Below are 26,815 nucleotides of genomic sequence, written 5' to 3' on the forward strand. Positions count from 1 at the left end.
TGTCACAACAATTTTACACATACGCGCTCAGTAAAAACAAAACCACGAGGAAAGAAATAAGAGAGGGGGCCGGCCTCTGTTCACGCTGGCAAGCATTCAAGCATTCAAGCAGCCGAAACGCTTTCACTGTGCTGTCACTCTTCAGCATTTCCATTCATCAGTTTATTCTCCCAATCCAATTAGCTATTATCATGCTATCACACAGCTAATTGAAATGAAATGGAGTATTTAGCACACATATTTCCCAGCCATTGTCGCGGTTGGTGGTTGGTGGTGTTTTAGTGAAGCATAAGTATGTGTACACACTATAAAAATGCGGTGTTAATTCAACATATAGAAATCACTCTGGGACCACGTCCACACCAGAAGATGCTAAATCGACTCTCTTAAGTGCTGAATTCACAATTCATGGTGAATAGCAGGAAACCAGCCCTGTGCCAGAGGCGTCCCACTGCGTGACATCCAACAGCAACTTTCTCATTAGGAAACGCTGCTACTTCATTTCAATTGAGTCTGCTGAGGCTCGAGTAAGTGAACATGGATCACAATCTGTGCAGTGAAAGCAAAAAAAAAATGTGTCCATGCCAAATCTTGTGCAATTTGCACACAGCATGCGAGAGGAGAAATGTGTTAACAGCGTTAGGATACATTAGCTACTGTCACATAAACAATCTTAGCATTCATCACGGAACAACATCAAAACCTACACAAAAAGTTCACCTGATACGTGACTAGGTTGTAAACATTCTCTGACATGATTAATTCACAAACAATTCTCTTTCTCTTACCTTTATAGAAGCCTGTAGGCTCACGGTAATGTGAGGGTTTCTGTACATTAACAATATGCATGTGTGTTGAAAATGCATGTATGCATGCATACTTAATATGCGTTTCTAAACCTGCAATCAAACTTTGGTAACGCCTTTTGGTAACGTCTTTTTTCGTGTACATTATCTGCATATATACACATGCAGTAGTATGTGCTTCACTACAGTATATAAAGTATACAGTGCCCTCACCCTAACCGTAACACTGTGGTGCGGTGCAAATACATATAATGTAGATAATGTACAGATAATGTTTTGTGCTGTTTTAAATGTCCCCAAATAATGGAACAGGTACAGTAAAATAAGATTGAACCCAAATTACTCATTTGGTGTGACCTTCACAGTCTCATCCTGACACATCAATTTCTGACTCCATTTGACCAGATGACACATTGTGACGGTCAAGGTATGCCCTGAAAAGCACACCCTCGCAGTAGCATAACTTCACTAATGCCTAGAGTTAGAGAAAGGTCAACTGCTTGAACAGGCAAGTGTCAGGCCTGCTCTCGACGTCAAAAAGTCTCTTCTGTTGGGATGCAAATTATTGATTAATTCATTAATTGTTAGTTTATTGACCTTATCGATCGACTTACGATTAATTGAGAAACTGATTAACTAATTGATTTTTTTCTCCCCAAATCTCCATGCTATATTCTTTAATCCAAAGGTGATTTAAAGATGGCCTCTCAACGTAATTTCATTAATATTGCCGTGTTCCCCATTGTTATTGAATGTGTTACACGTTGGTCCTGTTTTAAAAAACGTTCTGGTTGCTTTGTTTCAAGACATTTTTGCAAGCTGGCAAGGTGGCTTGTGGAGAAACGAGAGAGTGTTCCGTGTTTCTCGTGGAAATGTGTCTCTGATTGGCTCACTCCTCCTGCTCTCCTGGAAACGCGTCTCTGATTGGCTCAGTCCTCCAGTTCTTGGAGAGAATGTAATGGGAAACAGAGTCGCCACTTCCCCGGGTGGTACTGCACTATAGGGGCACCAACGGAGGCGTGCAGGCTCCATTCAGGGCTGTGCTCTTTTGACAGCGACCCCTAGGCGAGCTGCAGGCACGGAGCAACCAGAGTGAGCTGGCTGTATGTATGAGGCTTTGTGCTGTGTGTGTACCTGAGAGTAACAACCAGCTGATAGCTAAGCTAAGCTAGGTTTCGGGCCACCAGACGTTGCTTGTTTTGAAAACAAGCAGAAAAAAATTACTCGACATGTTTTTAGATAAATGGGTCGATATAAACCTTTGTGGGCAACGCCTTCTTTCGACGTGACACAACACAGAAAGACTTTCGTGATTCGCTCGTTTCTCTGCATTATTTATGTCAATTTGGAAACACCGGGAAACACAGCCAGGAGAGTTGACGCACCGCTATGAGAGCCTTGTAAGTGAGTTTAACTTGGGGTGACCGTCCGATCTTCGAAAGGAGTGAGTAAAACTGTGTGTTATCGGAAGTTGGCCTGTAAATGTTCCCACTCTTCACACCCCTCTTCGCACACACTTCGTCATGCCCATTTCACCTGGGTCTCTCGCCAATTGAGTTGGCAATTACTGGTAATTGCAATTATTTATTTTTTAATTGGTTGTTTTAATTGACTAAAATCGATTAATCAATTACAGTAATTGTTGACATCTCTAGTCTGGTCAAATGGAATCAAAAACCAACGCCAAGGGTGTGAGACTGGCTTAGTGTGACCTGAGTTATAGGAATTTCAACGTACCTGGATAATCATCGGAGACATGCACGGAGTAGGAAACCCTGTGGAAGGGAGGAGAGGAAAACATGTGGTGAGAAACAAGTTCCCAAGAGCATTTCTGTTTTACCCTCATGAGAAAATGTTATTTTCAAAAGTCATTTGAAAAGCATTATTCTGCAAAGAAAATGTCTTCTAAGATGCCACACTGCTTTTGTGGAAGATATTCGCTGTCAGCCACCATGGTCATGCTGTGCTTCAGAAAGTTTTCTCCGGCACTGTTCAAGTGCCTTATCTGCCACAATGAGGCCTTTGGTGTAGATCTATTCATCATGGGGAAAATGAATCCTCCACACAGACACGCACGCACACGCACACTCACACTCACACACACACACACACACACACACACACACACACACACACACACACACACACACACACACACACACACAAAGACGAACAAATGCCACACTGATAACACACACACACAGGCACTCACTCACACACACACCTACACCAATTCCCCTCATGGCCGGGGTCACAGACAGCCCGGGCGGTAATCTTCTCCAAGGCCTGGGCTGCCTGGCGTTGCCTTATTGTACCCCAACTGGCCCTGACACTCCTGGGCACACAGACAGACACTCCAATGGCTCTCCTTGACTCAGCCCTGTTATCAGTGACATTACCAGGCCCAAATGGCTCAATAGAGACACAGGAAGCGGGAGTCTCCTCACGGCACCTCATCTCACCACAAGGTACACTGCACTTCACACACCCCTTTGCCCCTTGCCACCGATGATACTACCTAGGTGCACAGCGTGCTGAGAGTGGCGTGCAAAGTCACATCCCAACCCTGGCCAATCTCTCTCTCTCTCTCTCCCACTGCTTTCCTGTCTCCAGCTTTTTCTTTTTTTTTAGGGCTTTTTGCCTTTATTTCTTTGACAGGACAATGGAGGAGTGACAGGAAATGAGTTGGGGGAGATATACAGGGAAAGATTGGCAAATGACCTGGGCCTGAATCGAACCCGTGTCGCCGGTGTAGTAACCCAGTGCCCAACCGTTACGCCACAGCAGGGTCACCTGTCTCCATCTTTACTGTGCTATCCAAACAAAGACTACGGTAAAAAGTCCCAAACAAATACATATAAAACAAACATTCGGAGCAATTTTCCCAATTTTGTCTTTCTTCACCTGGGCTACTAGCACAAGAAAGAAAGTATGCATAACATCTCAGAGGGTTTCTGAATGACTCTCCCTAAATAAACCCCCCAAGCGTCGCTCTACGATACGCACTTTCTCCGTCCACATAATATCTCTTGTGTCGTGTTTAAGTACTCTGGGATGCATTATGTAGGGTTCTGAATTGGTAATCATCGCAGTTTGTAATGGTATCTGATGAGCATGCTGGGGCGGTAATTCTGGAGCGGCCACCGCTGTGCAGTGCTGCTGCATAAAGGTGGCGGCGGCGAGGGCCATGAAGCCACGGCTGATTTAAATTATTCAGCTTAACACTTCTCTTCGGGGGGAGGCTGCCAAGAGGAGGGAGCAGATGGAAGTTGAGGCATGTCTAAAATGGCAATGTGAACATTTGATGCATCACCGCCATCACCCTCACCACCACCACCATCACCACCACCACCACCCCACCCTACACCCTCCTCCGCCACCACCCTCTCAAATTCAAATGTGGATGATCTCGGGTCACGCAACGAGCCCAAAATGCCCAGGCCAGTCTGCTATTATTAGACTGTATTAGGGATGGCACAAACCGCACCGAAAACCGAAACCGTACAATTCACACACATACCGAACCGAACCGTGCAATCCATCGCAAACCGCAATTCATGTACTGCCCAGAAAAATATGTAAAACATATTCTAGACAGATCTAGAACAGATTCTAGGAGTATCTTATCCAGTCTCTCTGATTAAAACATTAGCATATAAGACCAAATCAGAGGATGACACAATTAAAATCACACCATTTTCACATTATAAGCCTATACAAACCATATGTAGGATATTTAGTGATAAGTCCGATTCTATTAGCCAGTGCACCATTTATCATGAACTAAAAAAAAAAGAACCGTAGATGTCATGTTTTCGTTATGAATGTCCCCCACGCACACCGTAGTTTAATCAGGGTATGATGGGTAACCCGGATGTATTGTTTGATATGCTGAGAAGTAAAGTAAAAAGCACACGTTCGAGCATACTCCTGTCTCCTGAGCCTTATTACTTTTAAAAGTTATGTAGGATATAACAAGTGGCGACGAGGATATAACTAATCTACGCGGCAAGTTATGTGACAACCACCGGGTTTTCCATTACGAGGGGAGGACGCTAGATTATGTTGTCTAATTCGTCTTCTGAGGAGGAAATATTCCACGCTCCGGAGCCAAGTGAGCAGCTCACGGAGCCAAGTGCCACTGCCAGTGCTAACGCGAGCAGCACACCTGAAGTAAGGGAAGAACCAACACCAAGGATGGCGGCCGTCATCGGTAATATTGGCCCTTTTGATGATAATGTTGAACAATGGAGCTCATACTCCGAACGTTTTGACTACTTTGTCCAAGCTAACGGCATTGCTAATCAGAAAATAGTGCCCACATTCCTAGCGGTGATGGGACCAAAAACGTTCAACCTATTACGTGACTTGCTTCAACCCACGAAGCCTGGGGAAAAGACATACCCTGAAATAGTAAAAGTTCTGTCAGACCATTTTTCGCCAAAGCCATTATTAATCGCTGAGAGGTTCAGGTTTCATAAACGTGATCAAGAAGAAGGAGAGTCCGTGTCTTTGTTTGTGGCGGCACTGAGAAAATTGGCGGAACATTGCGAGTTCGGTAACGTTCTGAACGACACGTTGAGAGACAGGCTAGTGTGCGGCCTCAAAGATGAAGCAGCACAAAAGAGGTTGCTCACCACCAAGAATTTAACATTGGATAAAGCCATCAGCATTAGTCTCTCTCTATGGAAATGGCATCAAAAGAAGCTCAGCAGCTACATGCCACCACCAAAGTGCATGCAATGAGCAGCTCAGACAGAGCGAGCGGGCAGGGACCATGTTACCGTTGCGGCAGAATGGGCCACCTAGCAACAGCCTGCCGATGTAAGGATATGGATTGCCGCCATTGCGGAAAACGGGGGCACATCGAACGGGCATGCCAAAGCAAAAGAAATGCTGGCAAAATGACCAAAAATGAGAATAATGAAAAAATGTTCGAAACCAGGCAGGACTACAGGAAAGAAAAGAAAAAAAGGCCAGTTCACACAGTAAAACAAGATGAACGGTCCAGTGAGTCTGATGAGTCAGAGGTGGGCGTACACACTCTGAAAATAAATAAAGTGGATGCAGATGATGAGGGATACTGGGCAAAACCCCTGCTAGAAGGACACCCTGTGAAAATGCAGATTGACACTGGATCCAAAGCGTCCATTATCTCTGAGAAGGTGTATAAGAGCCATCTAAGACACTTGGCTTTAAGGCCCTCAGACACCAAATTCAGAACATACCTAGGTGAACCAGTGCCCATGGCTGGTATGATTGATGTCACTGTGCAAAGCGACAACCAAGTGGGGACACTTCCCCTCTATGTGGCTAAAGGAAACTGTCCCTCCATCTTAGGCCGGGTCTGGTTAGAGAACCTGAAACTAAATTGGCAAACCGTGAAAATGCTGTCCCCAAGCTCCAGTGAGCTAACAGCCGTTTTACAGAGGCATCAAGACGTTTTCAAAAGTGAGCTAGGCCTCATGAAAGACATCACTGTCAAGCTTAGTCTCAAATCAGATGCAAGGCCAAAATTTCTCAAAAGCAAGATCTGTGCCGTAATGCAATACGTTCAAAAGGTGGATGCTGAACTGGACGCCCTCATCACCAGTGGCGTACTGGAGCCAGTTGCCATCAGCGAGTGGGCTACGCCTATTGTCCCTGTGGCAAAAAGGAATGGAGACATCCGTATCTGCGGGGATTTCAAGGTGACGCTGAACCCGGGGCTCGCTCCTGAACAGTATCCTCTCCCACACATTGATGATCTCTTTGCTGGACTGAGTCATGGACAGAAGTTTAGCAAAATAGATCTAAATTCAGGCCTACTTACAGATGATTGTCGAAGAAACAGTCCCGTGAATTTCTCACTATAACAACACAAAAAGGCCTGTTCAGATACTGTCGGCTTCCCTTCGGCATCACATCAGCCCCTGCCCATTTTCAGCGCGCGATGGACCAGATCCTCCGCGGTCTCCCTGGCGTACAATGCTACCTCGACGACATCCTTTGTACTGGAGCCACTGATGAGGAACACTTGCGCAACCTCGATGCAGTCCTTCAGCGGCTACAGGACTACGGCCTTAGAGTGCGTAAGGACAAATGCAAATTTTTCAAGCCCTCAGTCGAATATCTGGGGCACGTTATCGATGCTAGGGGATTGCACACTGCCCCATCCAAGAGCCGTGCCATTGCGGACGCACCACCACCCCAAAGTGTGGCTCAGCTACGGTCCTTCCTTGGGTTACTAAACTACTACGGCCGGTTTATACCCAACTTAGCAACCATACTGAAGCCCTTGCACAGCCTTCTCTGTAAAGGAAAACCCTGGCACTGGAGTGACGCATGCCAGAAGGCCTTTCAGCAAGCTAAAGATACATTGTTGAAGTCGGGGGCACTCACGCACTTTGACCCCTCTCTGCCCATACAACTCGCTTGTGACGCTTCTCCCTATGGAGTGGGAGCGGTCATTTCTCACATACTGCCTAATGGGGAAGAGAAGCCTATTGCCTTTGCGTCACGAACCTTGAACAAAGCAGAGTCTAATTATGCGCAGATAGAGAGAGAAGCACTAAGCATTGTCTTTGGAGTCCGGCGTTTTCACGCAATATCTGTATGGGCGGAGGGTTCACTCTCCTTACTGATCACAGGCCCCTCACGACAATCCTGGGGCCCCATTCAGGCATACCATCATTGGCAGCGAGCCGAATGCAACGTTGGGCCTTGCTGTTATCGGGCCATTCATATGAGATCAAATATCGCAAAGCAGACCGACACCAAAATGTGGATGGATTATCCAGACTCCCACTACCTGTTACCAAACCGGAAACCAACAGTGAAGAGGTCTTCTACTTCAGCCAGGTTGAGGGTGCGCCTGTCACAGCTGCACAGGTGAAACGGGCAACGCGCACTGATCCTGTGCTGGCGGGGGTCATGGATATGGTGGCGAAAGGCCATTACATCAGGGATGTTCCAGGTTTCCAGCCTTACCTGTCAAGGAGAATGGAACTGTCAATACAGTCGGGATGTTTGCTGTGGGGAAGGAGGGTGGTCATTCCACCAACACTACGCAAGACAGTTCTGCAACAGTTACATGCAGGCCATAGTGGGATTGTGCGCATGAAAGAATTGGCAAGGAGTTTCTTTTGGTGGCCAGGAGTGGACCGAGAGATAGAGAATGCAGCGAAAGGCTGCCAAACATGCAAGAGGGACAGGAACACTCCCCAGTTAGCGCCCCTGCACCCCTGGGAGTTCCCAGAAGAACCATGGCAGCGGGTACATGTCGATTTCGCGGGACCAGTGGAAGGGAAAATGCTACTGTTGCTGTGGATGCCCATAGCAAATGGCCTGAAGTGGCAGTCATGAAATCCACCACAGCAGTCAAAACCATTGAAAAGATTGGGGAAATGTTCAGCCGTTTCGGATGCCCCATGCAGTTGGTCTCTGACAATGGCCCCAGCTGGTGTCAGAGTTAATGTCTGCTTTCTTGCAAGTGAATGGTGTGCAGCACATCAAATCGGCACCTTTCCATCCGGCTACTAATGGCTTAGCCGAAAGGTTTGTCCAAACCCTGAAACATGCACTGAGACCTCTGAGGGGCAGGGGTCATTTCATCAGAGGCTGCATCGTTTTCTGTTCAACTACAGAAATACTCCCCATGCTACCACGAAGGTCTCTCCGGCGTCCCTGATGTTTCAAGAGGGACCTGCGAACTCACTTTGACCTGCTAAAGCCTGCTGCTGTGAAAGACACCGTTCAGAAACAACAAGAGAAACAGATACAGCGCAAACAGACCAAGGAGAGGGAGTTTTCCTCTGGTGACCACGTGCTGGCCAGAAACTACAGTGCGGGTCCACGATGGGTGCCAGCGACCATCGTGGCGCAGACTGGCCCTGTCTCATACACTCTTCAGACTGCTGATGGTCGCATGTGGAGGAGGCATGTCGACCAACTTCTACAGAGTGTAGCGCCAGCATCCACACCGCCTCCCATGGTTGACGGTGGGGAGGTCCAGGAAGACGATGGTGCGGACACCGTGGCAGCTCCTGGGGGTACCCTGGTTTCGGAAACTGTACCTGATCCTCTGCCAGAGGCGCAGATGGGGTTGCCACCCCCACACTCGGCGCCACTGGCTGTGTCCCCCAGTGACAGTGTACCGGGGCCTTCCCGTGAGCGGCGGTATCCAGAAAGGGAGCGACGGCCTCCCAAACGTATGGACTTGTGAGCTCTTTAGCACGGCACACCCAATCATCTGGGGCAGAATAATACCCAGGGGTGCCGTCACGGGTGAGGCAGTCTACCCTCACCCGTAGGTTGTGTGTGTGTGTGCGTGCGTGCGTGCGTGCGTGCGCGCCTGTGTCTCTGTTAAAAAAAAGGGGTTTAAGGGTAATGTTATTGTTTTATTTTATTATTTGTGCTGTGGGGGCTTCTATTCTAAGGGGGGAGGAGATGTCATGTTTTCGTTATGAATGTCCCCCACGCACACCGTAGTTTAATCAGGGTATGATGGGTAACCCGGATGTATTATTTGATATGCTGAGAAGTAAAGTAAAAAGCACACGTTCGAGCATACTCCTGTCTCCTGAGCCTTATTACTTTAAAAAGTTATGTAGGATATAACAGTAGAGAACCAAAAACCGTGACCTTGACACCGTGATATGAACCGAACCGTGATTATTTTGAACCGTACCACCCCTAGACTGTATATCAGCTGGTACCAACTGAGTAGAGAGGGGCGAGTCAGGTTAACTTCTTCATGCACTTCATACCGAATGTGGCCGTGTTAAGGGACGATTTCGGTTGCAGAATGCTGTTCCACTCATGTCAGTGGAATACTCTGGAACCTGTTCTAAACCGAATCAGAGACGGTGTCATCTCTGACCGACCATCTGCTGACAGTATTCAGTTGGAAACCAGAAATCCTAGCATGGCCCTATAACAGGCCCTATCTCATGTCCAATCCAGTCCTGCTGTGGACTAAGCACTGACATATGGTGGCTTACAAGGACATACTACAGTACAGTACAAGACCACACAGCACTGCCAAAGAGCCATGTCTTAATCTGGCTTCAGCACAAAACTCATCAATTGGCCTTGGTCTGACAAAGAGCCCTCAGATACAAGATTTGCTTCATTATCATCGACTTTCAAAGTCTCATTTCGAGTCTTGGGTCTGACCAAGTACATAACGTATAACGTTTCCCCAACGACATGGTTGACCCACCTCCCTCGGTTTGCTACTGGTCGATGCCAGAAAAGGCTGTGCGGAAGCTTAAATCACGTCACTGCTTTGAACACGCCTCTACCCAGGGCCGTTGGAGCTGCTCAAAGTTTAGCTTTAAAAAAGAGCCATTGGAGCTGCTCAAAGTTGATTGGTTCCCGACAAAGAGGGTTCCCCATTTCTCCGGAGCTCTAAAACAATATTTGTATCGCAGCTGACCTGACTAGTAGCAACGCCAAAGGCGTCACTAGGAGGGAGTGTGGCCTGGCTACTCAGGGATGGGATCAGCACAGTAGCCAGCTTGCTGCCATGGGTGTTTATCAAATGCACAGACAAAGCTACAATCCACCAGAGGTGTGTTTCTAGACAATGTCATTAGGGCTGTAACGATACACTCAACTCACGATTCGGTTCGTATCACGATTTTTGACCTACGGTTCGATACACCCCACGATTTCACATTTGCCAATGCTATAAAATAAAATTGTTAATAAAACTATGACCGATTGTAGGTAGAATAGGTTACTAGAGGCTAGAAATGATAAAAAGTTTAAATACAATAATGATGATGATTTGAAGCTTGGAAGCACCATTACATCATATCATGTGGTAGTTTTCTGGACTGATGGGCGTCAAAACTTGGAAAGGGTGTATCCCGCCTCCTTGTATCACGATACAGTATCGTGAGTCTGTGTATCACGATATCTCGGTTCGATACAATATTGTTACAGCCCTAATTGTCATTGATAACTAAGTCAGCAACTTACTTGGTTGCAATATGATTTCCCATTGGCAACCTCCTAAGATGCTTACTGGTTAGCAAGATGGCTCTTGCGACGCTTCGAGTTCAGAGCAATGATTCTGATGACATGTGCAATATTAATTGAAATAGTAATACTATTTCATCTGGAGAAAGAGCAGGTTATTGAGAATGACTGACAGTATGGGCAGGCCCTGGTCTATTCATAATCATCAAAGGTTGACAATCAGGATAAAAATGGATTTACACTTCAGCTAAGGAATGCACAGACAAAGTACAATGAATCAGGCCACTGATTCTGATGACATATACCTGTACTATGTGCAATGCTGTGGGAAAGAACAGCTCTGAATGCACAGGTTATCCAGGATGACTGACAGTATGAGGAGGGCTTCAGTTAATAATTATCACTTCAGGTGCAAAAGGATGAAAATCAGGACCAAAACAACGATTTGCACTTGAGCACTTCAGCTGAAGAATAACAAATGATGAAAACAGGTGACAAACCAGAGTAGTATAGCTGCATAACACCCCACTCCCCCTTCCGCCCGCACCTTTTTTCTTCTTTGGGGCTATGGGGGCGGGTGAGTTGCTGTTTGGATCTTTGAGTCTGACTGTTCTTCAAAGCTCAGGCAAATGTTCATAGCCCCATGTCACAGACACCGGTGAGATTTTCTCGAGACAGAATAAGGGAGGGCTGAAAAATAGCAGGCCAACCCTGGAACACACAGTCTCTCACAGACACGCACCTGCACACAGCTACATACAGATGTATGCGTGCCCGGGCGCAAACACACACACACACACACACACACACACACATTTATGTATATTATACACGTGTTTATGTATATAAATACAAATAGACACACAAATACACATTCATACTCACACACACACACACACACACACACACACACACACACACACACACACACACACACACACACACAGATGCCGGCACCGCTTTCCAGTGATGTCAACTCTGGGGGCCTCTCCCTCCCTCTCTCTCGCGGAGCACGTACTGTAGTGTTGTGTGGGGAGAGCTCAGAGGAGCATGCTACACTAGCAGCTACCTAGCAGCAGTGTTGCCAGATTGGGCGGTTACCCACCCAATTGGGCTACTTGGGATGGCTGTGTGCGGGTAAAAACGGAAAAAATTGACCATTTGGCGTTTTTTTTCTGCCATTTTATGCCCATAGAAATCAGTGTAATTTGTTGAAATTTGATAACCTCTTGGGTGGGATTTGGTCAGACACATCTGGCAACACTGCCTTGCAGCCTAGTATGTGTAGAATGACAAGCACACAGCAGGCCAGGGTCGGGCTCTGGCTGGTTCTCTACAAAGATCTCTACAAAGCCCCATTGCCATTTTGTGGAAGTACAGAAAAGGACACGGAGGGATAGATCAGTAACGAATGGTGACAAGGCCACATCTTTTTGTGCTTTTCGGACCCCTTCAAAAACAAGATGGCCCATCTCTAGGAGATACAGTATACCTCAATGAAGAATTTTGGTGACACCTTATTTTAGTGTTACATCTATTAGCACTAATACATACAATGTTAATACCTGTATAAATAACTTGTAAGGTATGTACTAAGCAAAATCAAACATTTGTTAGGTCCTTCCTAAGGTTATAGGCCTATTGGTAATAAATCCGTAATTGTGCATGAACGAGACATTTGCAAATACATGCCTAATAAAGGTTTGATTTTGCTTAGTGCATGCCTTACAAGTTACTTATACAGTATACAGGCATTAACATTGTATTAGTGCTAATAGATGTAACACTAAAATAAAGTGTTACCAGAATTTTGGCAAGTAGTGTAAGTTAAGAGCGAGAGGTCAAAAGGAGGGAAATAAATGTATATTGGCTGCTAAACAGTAGCCAAGGGTAGCAGATCAGGAAAGCATTTTGTAGTGTACACCATTCTGCTACTGAAAAACTCTGCTATTCGTTGAAAATATTTACTACCATGACACCACACCATTACACAGAGTCTTACAGTAAGTTATACATTTCAACTTGGTCGTTGCCAGTCTGGTAGCAACAAACGTACAGCAGGCACTATGTCTGAACACATTAAAATAAGCTTACAAATGGCTGTGCAAAAAGCCCCAGGCATCTTCACTGTGGTCAGATGCTGCCGAGCTTCTGTCACACGCCTCGATTTACGAAGTCTTCCCACCTGTTCTGTTCTCCTCTGACTGAAACATCTGGCTGATGAATGTGTGTGACAAGTGACAACTCATATGGCTCACAACTTGGGAAATGCACACCCAGCCACTAAAACAACAGACTTCACCAATTATTGAATCTCAAAAAACAAAAACAAATCATTAACATTTCCTTGTCTTCTGATCTTCTTGGTCCTACTAGGAAGATCTGTAGATTACCATATCAATTTCGGTGACAATTAGGTAATAACCGAGGGTCTGCAGGAAAGGGTAAAAACCAGTTCCTAGTTTAAAATGAAAACAAAACGGCTATTATTTCCACTGATTCGCTGTGGGAGAGCGGGAGGAGCCATTGAATGAGGTGTGGGGATGTGAAAGAGCCTCAGCCCCTGGCCGGGTTGTCTGTCTGTGCCACAGCAGCACTACGCCAAAAAGATAACGGCCTTTACTTGTGTGGAGTGGCTGTTATCCGGAGCTGAGATGTGACTGAGATCCGCCGCTGTCGTAGGGGCTGAAGAAATGTGTCCCGCTTCAGACAGACAATAACCAAAATCTGGGCTTTACATCGATCGCACTGCCTGATAGACTGGCCTCAGACAAGATTGCTTGGCCAGTCCACTGCCAGGGTTTCTGCAGAAATCAGTGGTTGGCTGAGGGCGGGGGGGGGCAGACTCAATTGAGCAGTTTCACTGACTGACTGTTCATCAACCTTTGTCTGTCCGTGTATTGGCAGCTTACATTTATTCTTTCACACATTACACGGTAGTATAGTGCAGTGTTTCTCAACCAGGGTGCCATGGAAACGTGGCTGATGGTATGTGAAATTGACCAAAATGAATAAATAAATTGTGTAATATAGTACATAGGTTTTCAATCTTTCATCTACCATGGCCTGGCCATCTTCTATGGCCTACACATAGGCTGTCTGAGATGAAGCTGCAACTTCGAACGTCTCCAAAAGTGTTACTTTTCTAAGCTTGTGTGGTATCGGATGCGATGCCATGTTACTGCTTGTTGGTTTGGGGTACCTTGAGGTTTTTCGTGAATTGAAAGGGTGCCTCGCCTAAAAAAGGTTGAGAAATACTGGAATAGTGTATGCTAACAGTATACACTCGCCTCCAAAACAGTTGTCGCCTACCCATCTGTTTGGAATAACAGCTAATAACCTGACTTTCATTCATTCATCTCTCATTGAACTCCATTGATTTTCATTGTGTTGCTTTCCATGATTACAATGACCCTAAACATACACCTAAGGCCAAAGTTGATTTTCTGGAGAGGTGAGAGTGATTCAGTGATTAAGTATGACACCCAATCTGCGTATTTGAAGTGTTTTGAAGTGACTTATCTGCTCATTTTCATATTATGTTCGATAGGCGACAAAACTTTTGTCTTGTGAAAATCTGCCCTGTCTGTGTTCAATAAAGGGTCAATCTTTCGTTGGTGCATGAAATTCATTTTTGTACATACATTTTCATTCGGGAGGGTTGTAGCTTTCATATGAGTGACTTCTGAAGCCAAGTGATTAATTGAAAGTCAGGTTATTAGCTGTTATTCCAAACAGATGGATAGGCGACAACTCTTTTGGAGGCGAGTGTAGTACAGTATCTGCAAGATGGTGAACTCGCACTGGTTAGACTCATTTCCGTGCATTTAAATGAATCCGGCCAGACTGTAGTCAATATTTCGACAGCTTGTAAATATGTTCAACGTGCCACGATGTAGCAAAACAAAAGTGCACAGAGCACGAAATGGATACCTTCTATTTGCAGATCATGCCAGACTGCTTTTTAAATGCTGTGCAAATTGTGTGTGAAATTAAACTTTCAGTCTTTGTTCATTAAGGTTTTTACTGATACTGCTGTTAGAAAGAAATGGCTAACTACATATACAGCATCAGAAACCTGAAAACAACCTCACACATGGACGTTACACAACAGACATCTCCTGCCTTCCTGTTACCCTCAGCTCAAACAAAAAGGAAGCATAATGTAGACTTGATTTCTATACTAGTGCTGTCAGGTGTGTTTCTGTCTGGGTCTAAACAGAAATATACTCAAAGCCAGAAATATCCTCACAAGAACTGAGGATCAAAGACGACACACATTTTGTTTCCTGAAATGAGTGTGGAGAGTTCACATACTAGACGCAACTCACCAACAACACCCTTGAAAACGACATCACATCAGCAGCATCACATAAACAACCAAATAATGCAATAAGCAGCCATGACATCCGCAGTTCATTCCAGATTTCATCCGCTGCACGGCACACCGGGTCATCTGACCAAGCCTAAATACGAGCCGTCACCAGCGCCAGCGCCACGCCATGACATTCAGCCAAAGGGAAAATGAAATGAACTGTGATTACGACGTGTCAGCCTGCCACACCTGCACAGACTGTGCCGTAATTTAACCTGGGGGGTGCACTGCACGGCATTCATTTCCTGCCACATCAGACTGCCAGCCAGGACTCAGACTGGCAAACGAATGAATGACTCCGGCTCAGTTATGCGATGGGTGTGGGCACTACTGGCACTGGAGGGAAGGTGTTGGAAAGGGAACAGGGGGACAGGGGGGGGGGGGGGGGGTGGGGGTTGGCAGCCTGGCACTACTTATTCCCTTGCTTTCTGCCCCATTCCCCTCCATAAAGCTTATAAGAGATGGGGAGAGCAGACTGTTTACCCTTTATTACCACCTCATCACACACGCACGCACGCACGCACACACACACGCACGCACGCATGCACACACACGCACACACACGCTCGCACATGCACGCATGCATGCACACACACCTCTGCACCGTTTTCTCAAAACAATCACACACACACACACACACACACACACACACACACACACACACACACACACACACACACACACACACACACACACACACACACACACACGCACGCACGCATGCACACACACACATACACGCAGACACACGCACACACCTCTGCACCGTTTTCTCAAAACAACCACACCCACACATACACACACGCGCGCACACGCACACACGCACAGACACACACACACACTTCAATCCTCCATCTCATACCCATCCATTTTTTTTGTCTAGCAGAACACTCCAGTGGAAGCTAACGATTCACTGGAGACTGTAGTTGCGTAATTGTTTGGAAACTGAAGTTGGGCTGCAGCCAGCTCTTGAGGTGAAAACTAATACTCCTGAGCTTCTGAGGCGAAGTAGAACTTCCATTTCAACTTAAAGGACAACGTGACAAAACTTCTACACTCTATAGAAGGTTTCACAGTGTGAAAAAAGGGTTCATGATATAAATGGCTTTACCTCATCTACAGTATGCATGCCGTGTATCAGAAAAGCAACATACATGTAACATACAGTACATAAACAATAGCATTAGTCAGATGAACTCTGGGTTACTGGCTTTTGGCTTGTCAATTGAAATGAACCGGACTGTTTCATTTCTGCAAAAGACAGGAAATGTGTAACTTCCTCTTAACACTGACCACAAAGTTCGAAAGCCTCCCTTCACAGGGGTGTGAGATGTTGACACACACATCCCAGTGTTGACAAAGTATATATCCCTCATATCTCCTCTTATACCGTAGGCTTACTGGCATAACATCACAAGCAATCAGAGGGTCTCTCTCTCTCTCTCTCTCTCTCTCTCTCTCTCTCTCTCTCTCTCTCTCTCTCTCTCTCGCTCTCTCTCTCTCTCTCTCTCCAAGGCCTGCAACAGAGGTGTGCAAAGTGGTGTTGGGCTTGTTGTTTCAACTACAGCACAGTCCCTGCACATTTCATAGACTATACCAATTGATATGTACTCCTAATTAGTCAGTGTTTTGGGAAAAGGTACAATCACTGTGGCGTTAACATCTTCAAGTAACGCTTGCTGGACAACAGTATATTTCTAATGAAAGGTTTATTGAACATAGACATGACTGACTGACATGACTTGTACAGACTGCTTGACTACTAGACTGACATGCATATCTCACGCTGCATCCATAGAACTAAGGCTGCGTCACACATGCGCAGTATGCAATATTATGCACTTAAACATTAACTCTACATGACAATCACTATGTGTATTTAAATTCCCAGATGGGCGATAGTGGTGGTGTGTAAGCACGACTTGCTAATAGAAGACAGTAATGATTTTTGATGTGCCATTACACACCCATGATGCACAATTGTAAGACTGGCCATGATTCGTAGACAAGCCAGAACATGGATACACAAGCAAACATGTTCTTCTCTCTCCATCTGATCTCCAATGAGTGGAATCAGGGCAGCTGACAGCTATTGCTGGGCCCAGGAAAAATACACCTGAAAGGGTCCCAAACCTAATACCTAGATACACTGCAATGAGGATCCAATTCTGGCCCCATCTCTCCCTGGGCCCGGGACAAGTCACCCCTTTGACCCCCCCCCCCCCACCCCCCCCCCCACCCCCCACACCCCCCCACCCCCCAACTTTCCCGAATAACTAAATACTGCAGAAACCAGTTCCATCATCTGTCTGTTCAACCTGTTTCAACAGGACATGCTCTCATATACAGCAAAACAACCTCTCACACATCTACAGTAACTTACAGTTCATCTTCATGAAAAGGAAGGTAAGAATAAATACCTTACAGGGTAACTAATCCAAGGAACGCACCTACACTTTGCCCTCTGTTTCACACCAAAAGCACAACGAGCAAACCACAGAGCCGGCCATCTGTCAACTACAGCGAATGCCAAAGCTGGCAATTTAACCATAATCTTGGCAATATGTCTTGACACTAATTCTGGACACTGTGAGGGAATGGCACACTTGGCAAACTTGGAATGAGTCGGAGGGTAAATTCTAATTAAGATTTAATTAACAACGATATTAAGAGCCAAGGGTTTGCACATATTCTCCTTGTTGGGTGTTTTGGGGCTTTTTATGTATGTTTTTATTTATTTATTAGTTTGTTGATATGTGGCTGTCATTACCCCAGTGAATCTGCAGGACACATACATACCTAGTCTAAGGCCTAGTTTAGATTAATCTGTTTCTATATCATTTCTATCGCGAATGCACTGTTCATTTACATTAAAATACTGGAGTACGACTTCATAGGTGGAAGGATTCAAAGATGCCCGAGCCCACGTAAGCATTCGCTTAAATTAGTATATTTTATCACTGAAGAGACTGAAGTCTGGCACTAAAGTCATAATTTCAGCTCATTGGGACTGCTCTATGGAACCTTTCAAGCACACTCACAAGCTGAAAACACTCATGTCTTCCTCCGACAGGCAGTGGCACAGTTAACCATCCCCTTTTTGCCCACAAACTATCTCCTAGTGCTCTGTTAATATGGAAAGGTGAAGCTACTGTATGACCTCTTTATTTGATTATAGGCATAGCCTGCAAGTCTTTGGCTTCTCGCGAAAGAGTCAGGCAGTTTAGGAAAGTCACCATGCATGCATACCAAGACATTGCTTGCAATGTTACAAGGTTGTTGGGTAGGTTGTTTTTGCTCACTTTTAAGTTCTTTTCAAAGCAAACTCTTGCACATACAAACAATACCCCCAGGATCAACATGCTAAAAAGAAATAGTGTTATTTCACACAATATTGTCCCCGCCTATCTAACAAAGCATACAAAACAAAACAAAACACATATGCTGTTGTACTGTACAGTGGTGGACTTATCAGTAGGCAAACCAGGTCAATTGCCTAGGGCCCTGGCTAAATCTGCTCTCCATTGGGGCCCCCTACTGTCACACCACTCGCGATAAACACACAAAAGTAGGCCTGATTGTAATTTGTCACTTAGCCTATGTAAATTAATCAGAGATATACTGGAGACAGAACACTAAAATACAGAAGCACCCTCGCTCCTTCCATGGCAATTGGTGACATGTTAAAAGAATGACTTTTGAGGACCCCATGTTTATATTTCGCCTAGGGCCCCAAAATGGCTCGATTCACCTCTGGTACTGTAATGAACTGCATGGACAGAACTTCAATTGACCGTAATGAATTTGTAATAACCATCTATTTTCGACCAATCCTCACAACCACTCTTGAACTTGGCATTTTCAATATATGAGAATAAGTGAATAACTATGAGTAATTCACCAGAAGTGTACAAGCAACAGGTTATTTGTCTTAGTGGTATTCAGGGGACATCCATATCTTGTTCCTGAGAATATAGTAAGTGAAAATACCTGGTACAATTAGGCATATTGATCACATGCCTCGTTTTAATATTCTATGTGCCACTCACTTCATATTCTGTATTCTATTGAAAGCATGGTCAGATTGAGTAACGTGAATATATAGCATGCCTTTGATAAAGGCTGCACACACAGAATAGCCCATTTCCCCAGTGTTTCACTTTTTTCTTACAAGCTAGACGTTTCCACAACACAAACTCCAGGCACTGAAAGGAAGCTTGCTTAGTTTGTTCCTCTGCCATCCAGGATTACATAATGGTATCTAATTACAAACACATGTTGGCATGGTTGCCCATTGTGAGGAGCCTATAGGCTACCCAGTGTCACGATGCCCAAGAACTGTCATGGAAGTGTCTTTCTGGTAACATGCATTGCTTATTCTGAATCTTGAAGATAATGGGGAAGATTTTTAAATGGTTGATTGGTGAATAAAAGTGCACGCGCACACACGCACACGCACACACACACAAACACGCGCGGGCGCGCACACACACACACGCACGCACACCTTGGGTGCTGTGGGAAACATAATCAGTGACAATAGGTGAGGTGATCAAAAGTTACCTTCTGGATCCCTTTGAGTATGTGAATGTGAACGTGGCGTCAGTGTATCGGAAATCTGCAAGAAAAGGGGACAATGATAAGGTAAGGGCATACCCCAGTAGCCTAGAAGGAAATGTGGCCACGACGGCGAGAACATAGCCTATCCAATTCCACAAGAAAAGTCCCTTTCAACAAGTGCAGTCTCCATAGCAACATCAAGAGGGATTTCCACTGAAATTTTGCATTGAGAACGCAAAATGATAGTTGATGAATGTTTACAAAATCATCACTGGCCTTTCATGTGCTTCATCAATTTTGATGCGTTTGTTCTGGTACAGGATCATTAATGTCAACACAACACCGAAAACACCCATGACTCGCATATTAATACACGGTTTGCATTCCAAGATTATTCTAGGTCTCGTTGTAATCTGTAATCAAAGACAAAACGATAGGCCTACATATAAACTAAACTCTTGCTATTTAGAAGGGCATTTTCCTATTCGACTACTTATGGTCAAGGGGTTAGGTAAGCAATTCAGAAAATAAACATAACAATGCACAATGTTGCGCACACGCAGCACCTCCCACTGCCCTCAATGTTCAACATGTATCTTATTTACTACATCCCTTATTAGCTACACTGTAGCCTAGTCCTATTAGACAGACCTAAGGGAAGAACAGCATTAGGCGCGAGCGTTGTGTAAATTATAGAACGTTGGTTTCATACACCTTGGTTGGATGTCTGCGAAGGAAAGCACCATACTTATTATGGAAACTCACCAGAGAAAAGGCAGTCTTTTTCTGCCTTACACCTTTGAATTACGATGTCGACGTCTTTCTGTATTCTCTCTTGCCTTGAACACATCCCCATGAAATAACACCCACTGAAATGGCTTCTTTTACTAATTTCAGCAAATATTTCCTCTTGGTGGCACGATGTATTCCAAAATTGCCTTTTGTAAGCATATGCCTGGAACAGCTTTAGAAAAAAAAAATCCCAGGTGTGTCAGCTCCGCTTCAGTTTCTGAAATGTAGCGTTATCATCTCTGGTAACAATGGATTCTAAATAAAAGCACCTCGATTCGTGAGCTCATCACCTCGGTAAATTTCATACAGATAGCTGTTTTACCCCGGAAGCTCCGTTCTCCACTCCTCATCACTCTGCTAAACCCAACAATGGCGATTTCGAAAGCTACGACAAGCGCTGTTTGCCAGTCTTAAAGTGAAACCAGCATAGCTCCAGTTGTCATGGATGTACAACACTAACAATTAGACTTGTAATACCGAGATATAACCGTTTCAGCTGAGAACACAGAGGCGTTTTCTACAGACGAACCCACCAGCATCTCCCTGAGCTCTCCGAGACCCGGTTCTGATTGGCTGAAGCCCGATGTAATGACAAATGATCCTAGGGTGCCAGTAGTTCTGCATGGCTCCGCTTCTGCTGACATCCCCTGAAAGGCAATATAAAAGGACAGTGGTGTAGTCTACGTAGAACGCAGGTATACGCCGTATACCCACTTCTTAATTTTGGTAATTTCCGTATACCCACTTCTAATGTTCAGTATACCCACTTCTAATGTTCAGTATACCCACTTAAAAATAATTTTCAATATTTAGAATATCCGTTTCATCAACGGCCACTTCTCATGATGGAAGCTTTGTAACTTAACAACACAGCGATATAGACTTTATAATATTAATTCGAAGATTGCGGCAATTATTCACCGACGGTAGGTATTTCCAGATATGAACGCCTTTCAGTTGACCACTGGGCTGCTTTCACAGCGGCGCCATGTTTAACCGGTATCATAATGGCAAGCATCGATCAGTTCCAGGCTATACGCACACTTTCCTGTAGGTGGTGGAAGCATCAATGCAAAATGTAACGATGCAGGTCAAAGATGGCGGCGCTCCGGTTAGACTATGCTGAAAGGCTGAATAGCCACAATTCAGATGTCCATCCATTTATCTATGGTTTCATTGCGACCAACCAATCAGACTCATTCTGCCTCCCTGTCATCGATCCAAAACAAAAATCTAGCATGGAGTGCGTATCGGACCGGTAGTTCCTAAAGGTTGCTAAATTGTAAACTCGAGGTATCTGCGAATGTCCTTGTACATCTGGAGTGGGCTGGTGTTCTCATGTTCTTACCATTTGGATCGGATTATACATCTATCATCTCAACATCCGTGGGTTCGCGTTTGCAGGGTACACTTTCCAGGGCTGTGACAGGTAGGCCTAAGTGTTTAGCCTAACAATAGCCTATGACTCAACCCCTCGTCTAACTTTCACGAACATCCTTATTATTATTATTATTATTATTATTATTATTATTATTATTATTATTATTATTTGAAAAGACTCTCCACTCCGTGCTTGAGGAAAACATGCCAATGAATTTCGCCCCCCCCGACCCCGAGCTCCCAGGTTAAACTTCTAGCTCCAGAACTAAAGCAACCGTAGGCTACAGGAGCATTTCACGTTTCACCCAGGTTCTTCGTCAGGGACGACGAGGATGGCGAAGCGCAATGCACAGCAAGACCTTCGTAACTTTTTTAATAAGGTTGCCCGACCTAACGTTTCCGAAGGTAAGTTACGAGTCAAACACTTCATTCACGCTTTTTTTTAGACTTGTATTGTTACCAAGTTGCTCGTCTAGGTCGTGTTAATTGTGAACATAACACAATAATAACACTGGCTAGTTGTGCTGTAGTTTAGCTGTCGGTGCTCTCTCAACACTAGCAAGGTAATACCTGTTGCTATGATAGAGACTGTCAGTTATTTTAGTTACATTGAAATAATGTCCGGCATGTTGTTGTTGCCACTTGAATAAATATAGGCTATCAGTTTAGCACGCCAGTGTGCACATCCGTTTCTTATACACAAGAAAACAAAACAGTAGGCTACTTTCAACAGTAGACTCTCCATCCATGGATAGCATGTTTCTGGCTAGCAAATAAAGTTGGTTCATTGTTTGGGCTTGACTTGCTGACCGTAACATTTTTTTATTGTCATAGATGACAGTGCTTGAAAATGAAACTCAAAATTTACCTATTTTTGTCATAGCTTTTAAAGGGCTGGTTTTGCATCTGAACTCTTCATATGGAACCATGCTGTTCATTGTTTTCTGTAGATGGTAGTGGCAGTCAGCAACAAGGTGCAAGGGGAGCTGGAGGTGACACTGCGATGGTGGACCAGCAGGAGCAAGCAGGAACTTCAAAAGCTGGAGAGGGTAGGCCCTATCAAAGTGTTTTTTTTCCATTTTTTTTTTTTTTTGCATTTAGTATGGGAACATAAGGGAGGCAGGGCGACTGGGTAGCTGGAGAAAGGCCTTTATACAGCAGCACACCCATTTACCATTTGTGAACCATGCTATTCATTGTTTTCTGTAGATGGCAGTGGCAGTCAGCAACAAGGTGCAAGGGGAGCTGGAGGTGACACTGCGATGGTGGAGCAGCAGGAGCAAGCAGGAACTTCAAAAGCTGGAGAGGGTATCTATCTGATTATTTTCTATATTGCATTTTGTATGGGAACATAAGGGAGGCAGGGCGACTGTGGGTAACTTAACTGGAGCAAGGTCTTTATACAGCAGTAGGCCTACCCATTTACCTGATGTATTTGTGTTACTGTATGTAACACATTGTGTTTATTGCCAGATGTTATATCATTTGTGTGTGTGTGTGTGTGTGTGTGTGTGTGTGTGTGTGTGTGTGTGTGTGTGCTCTACACACGTGTGCAACAGAACACGTCATGACTGACATGCCTATTCTCTCCTTGTTAGCTGATGACACAGACAAGTGCTCCTGGCCAGCCGTGTGGACTAAAAGTCAGGCGAGGGAATTTAAAGACAGGCATCCTTGGCTAGAATGGAGGGACAGAAAGTTAGGTAAATGTCAAGATGAGAACAAGCTGTTTGTAAAAAAAAAGCACTGACTAAGAAAATTGTTTAATTCATGTTAATGTTTAAAAATACTGACAGTGTAGCTAGTACCTAAAGAGTGCTTGTAATTTTATTCTATTCATTTTGGAATTGGATATAACAGGTTTTTTTTTAAATGATTCAGTGTAAATATCAACTCTTTCTGTAGATGTTATAGGTAAAAAAAAAACCCTTGCTAATTAGTCATGCTTTTGTTCATTTCCAGGTTGTACTCTTTGTAGCTCCATTAAGTCAACTGGTGTCCACACTGAACAAGGAATGTTCATGTCGGAGGAGTGGGTACACTTTAAGATTCAGTCCTCAGGTTCAAACAGAGAAACATCTCTGACCTCATTAAGGAACAAGATTAAACGCCATGAGACATCAAAAGCACACAACATAGCCCAGGAGCTTAAAGAGAAGAGTAAGGATGATGCAGTGGGAAATTTGGTGAGAGCTGGGTCAGATATTGTGCTGGCAGAGACAGATGCTATATTCAGAACGGCATACTACCTTGCGAAGATGAACCGACCCTTTACTGACCATGAGAGTCTCATAGAGCTTCAGGGGAAAAATGGTGCCAACATGGGAAGTAATCTACACTCACGATACAGTTCCACAAAAATAGTTGAACACATTGCAAAAGAAATGCAGAAAAAAATTGTCAACAGTATTGTGAAGTCATCGAGCAAGTTGTCCGTTCTCATTGATGAAGCTACATCTCTTAGCCACAAATCTGCCATGATTGTCAACTTGAAAGCCTCAGTAGATGGAGCTAGTCCTGAATTTGTGTTTCTGGAGGTGGTTGAGCTGGAGAGCCAGAGGGCAGAACATATAGAGGAAGCTCTACTGAAATGTCTTAAGACTGTAGGCTTCACTGAAGACTGGCTTCAAAAAAATTGGGTTTCCTTTGTCTCTGATGGAGCCAGTGTCATGCTGGGCAAAAACTCTGGTGTTGCAACCAGGCTGACGGCAAGGTACCCAAACCTCTTTACATGGCACTGCATGAACCACCGCTTGGAACTGGCTGTAAATGATGTAGTGGAAGAAGTCCATGCAGTCAACCACTTCAAAATATTCCTGGACAAAATTTACTCTGTCTACAACCAATCCACTAAAAACTCACGGGAGCTACTGGAAGCAGCCCAAGAAGTGGGCTCAGAAGTGTTAAAAATTGGGAGAGTTTTAAATACACGATGGGTAGCCAGCAGTTTCCGCTCTGTAAAGGCTGTGTGGAGATCTTATGAAGCTCTCAATAAACATTTTGAAAATGCTGCAGCTGATCTCTCGAGAACAAGCAAAGAAAGACAAACGTACAGAGGCCTTGCTCGTCGAATGCAAAGTAAGGAATTCCTGAGTGACCTCGGACTCATGTACGATGCACTTTCGGAACTCGCAAACCTGTCTCTGCAACTGCAGGCCCATTCAATCACGCTTTTGAGAGCACAGCAGCTCCTCAAACGTACAATAAGAGTCCTGGCCTCTTTCAAAGATTCTCCAGGAGAGAAGTTGGGGGAGGCACTGGCGGCCCAGGCTTCAGGACACTTTGGGTCAGTACCTTTGGAGTCCAATTCGAAGATGCAAGCAATAAATTCTAAACAATTTCTCCAAAGCCTCATAAACAACATGGAGAAGCGCCTTTCTTTTGATATCGAAATCCTGAATGACCTCAGTGTCCTGGATAAAAGCACCTGGCCCTCCAGCCCTGGCATACGCCATGGTGAGGCCCAAGTGAAGCGGCTCTGCAGGAGGTTCAAGCTCGTTGAAGAGCAAGCTCTTAATGGCCTCAGAGATTTTCTTGAGGACCCTGAGAGAGAGCCTGAAAGCCTCATGCCACTCATGCACTGCATGCAGACCATCCCTTGCAGTATTGCTGAATGTGAACGGGGCTTCAGCCTCATGAACAATAAATGTACAGACAAGAGAGCTACACTGTTGCTGTCGAACGTTAGCAACTTGATGATGATCAGCATCAATGGGCCTCCTCTCACACTTTTTGAACCAAGGCAGTATGTCACCACATGGCTGTATAGCCACCGCTCTGCTGCACATCCAAGGAGACGATGCACACCCCAAACACCAGAGTATAAGAACATCTGGAAAGCTCTGTAGGGCTGGAGGACTAACACAATGACTATTGAGGCTTTTCCTCCTTTCTTTAAAGCAAGAAGTTCAAGTTTAGTTCAAGCTTAAATATTAAGTGTTCTGCCCAATTGTTAATGATTTTATTTTTAATTTATAAATTAAATTGACATGTCGAAGACACACAACCTGTCTCATGATGTGATGGTGTTCTGCTACTTTAAAGAAATCACTCTGTTAGGCCTTGCTTTATGACCGATGAGGCTACAAAGATCAGGGGAGGATTGGGAAAAATTTCTCCACTTCATTTGCCAATTTTGCCAAAGCTGGCCCCATACCAAAAACATTTAAATAAATATATAAATAAATATACACTGTATATCATCACATGAAAGGTTCTATATATTGTGCATTCTTTTTTCAATCACTTTTTTGTACAAATGTATTATTACAATTTTTATTACATTATTATGTTAAATTCTGGTTGAAATTTGCATTATCAAACTGTAACCTTTCACACTATTTATAACATAATAATTTTTATAGTGACTTCCAATTTGGATCAGTAATTGTTTCCCAAGTTCATGACCTTTACTTCACAGGAAGTACAAACTTCAGGTTTCCACAACAAAACTTAATTGGATTTTTCATTCAGGTGAATGTAAACACCAGTGGGTAAGCCATTATTCGTGACCAGGATCAGTTCCCAAATCTGACCACTAGATGGCAGTAGACACTAGGGAAACACTCCAGGAATCTATTGACATCCAAGAGCAGGTATAGGCCTATGCATTATATTGTATTATACTATTTTATATTGCACTATGCATTATATTATATTATATTATATTATATTATATTATATTATATTATATTTATAATTATATGATAAGCACTGCAATGTCACATTTTACTCAAGGTGCTTAATGTAAAATGTAAAATGAATGACAAAGAACTGTTATAGATAGATGGAATAGATTTTACTAGGGCATTAGGGCATGACTATTGAACATCTTTCCGATGGATAGTTGGAAATTGAGATATTGAGTTGCAAATGCAATACATTTTCGTACCATATATATATACCATATATAGTATCTTTGCTCAAGTGCCTTGTA

The 26,815-nt window shown here is 44.4% G+C and overlaps 1 protein-coding gene across 2 annotated transcripts in view; it reads right to left on the reverse strand.

Annotated features, from left to right (window-relative positions):
* The window catches only part of parp8 (poly (ADP-ribose) polymerase family, member 8), a 73,476-nt gene extending 52,409 nt beyond the window's left edge, over positions 1-21,067 (reverse strand). For both annotated transcript variants that reach the window (XM_063195228.1, XM_063195227.1), the window contains exons 1-3: positions 20,473-21,067; positions 19,711-19,765; positions 2,544-2,581 (exon numbers count right to left, since the gene is read on the reverse strand). In XM_063195228.1, the coding sequence (XP_063051298.1) occupies positions 2,544-2,581; positions 19,711-19,765; positions 20,473-20,563 (184 nt within the window). In that variant the 5' untranslated portion in view covers positions 20,564-21,067. The remainder of the gene's footprint in view (positions 1-2,543; positions 2,582-19,710; positions 19,766-20,472) is intronic.
* Positions 21,068-26,815: the final 5,748 nt, after the last annotated feature.

Source organism: Engraulis encrasicolus, chromosome 3 (assembly GCF_034702125.1).
Source record: "Engraulis encrasicolus isolate BLACKSEA-1 chromosome 3, IST_EnEncr_1.0, whole genome shotgun sequence".
NCBI lineage: Eukaryota > Metazoa > Chordata > Actinopteri > Clupeiformes > Engraulidae > Engraulis > Engraulis encrasicolus.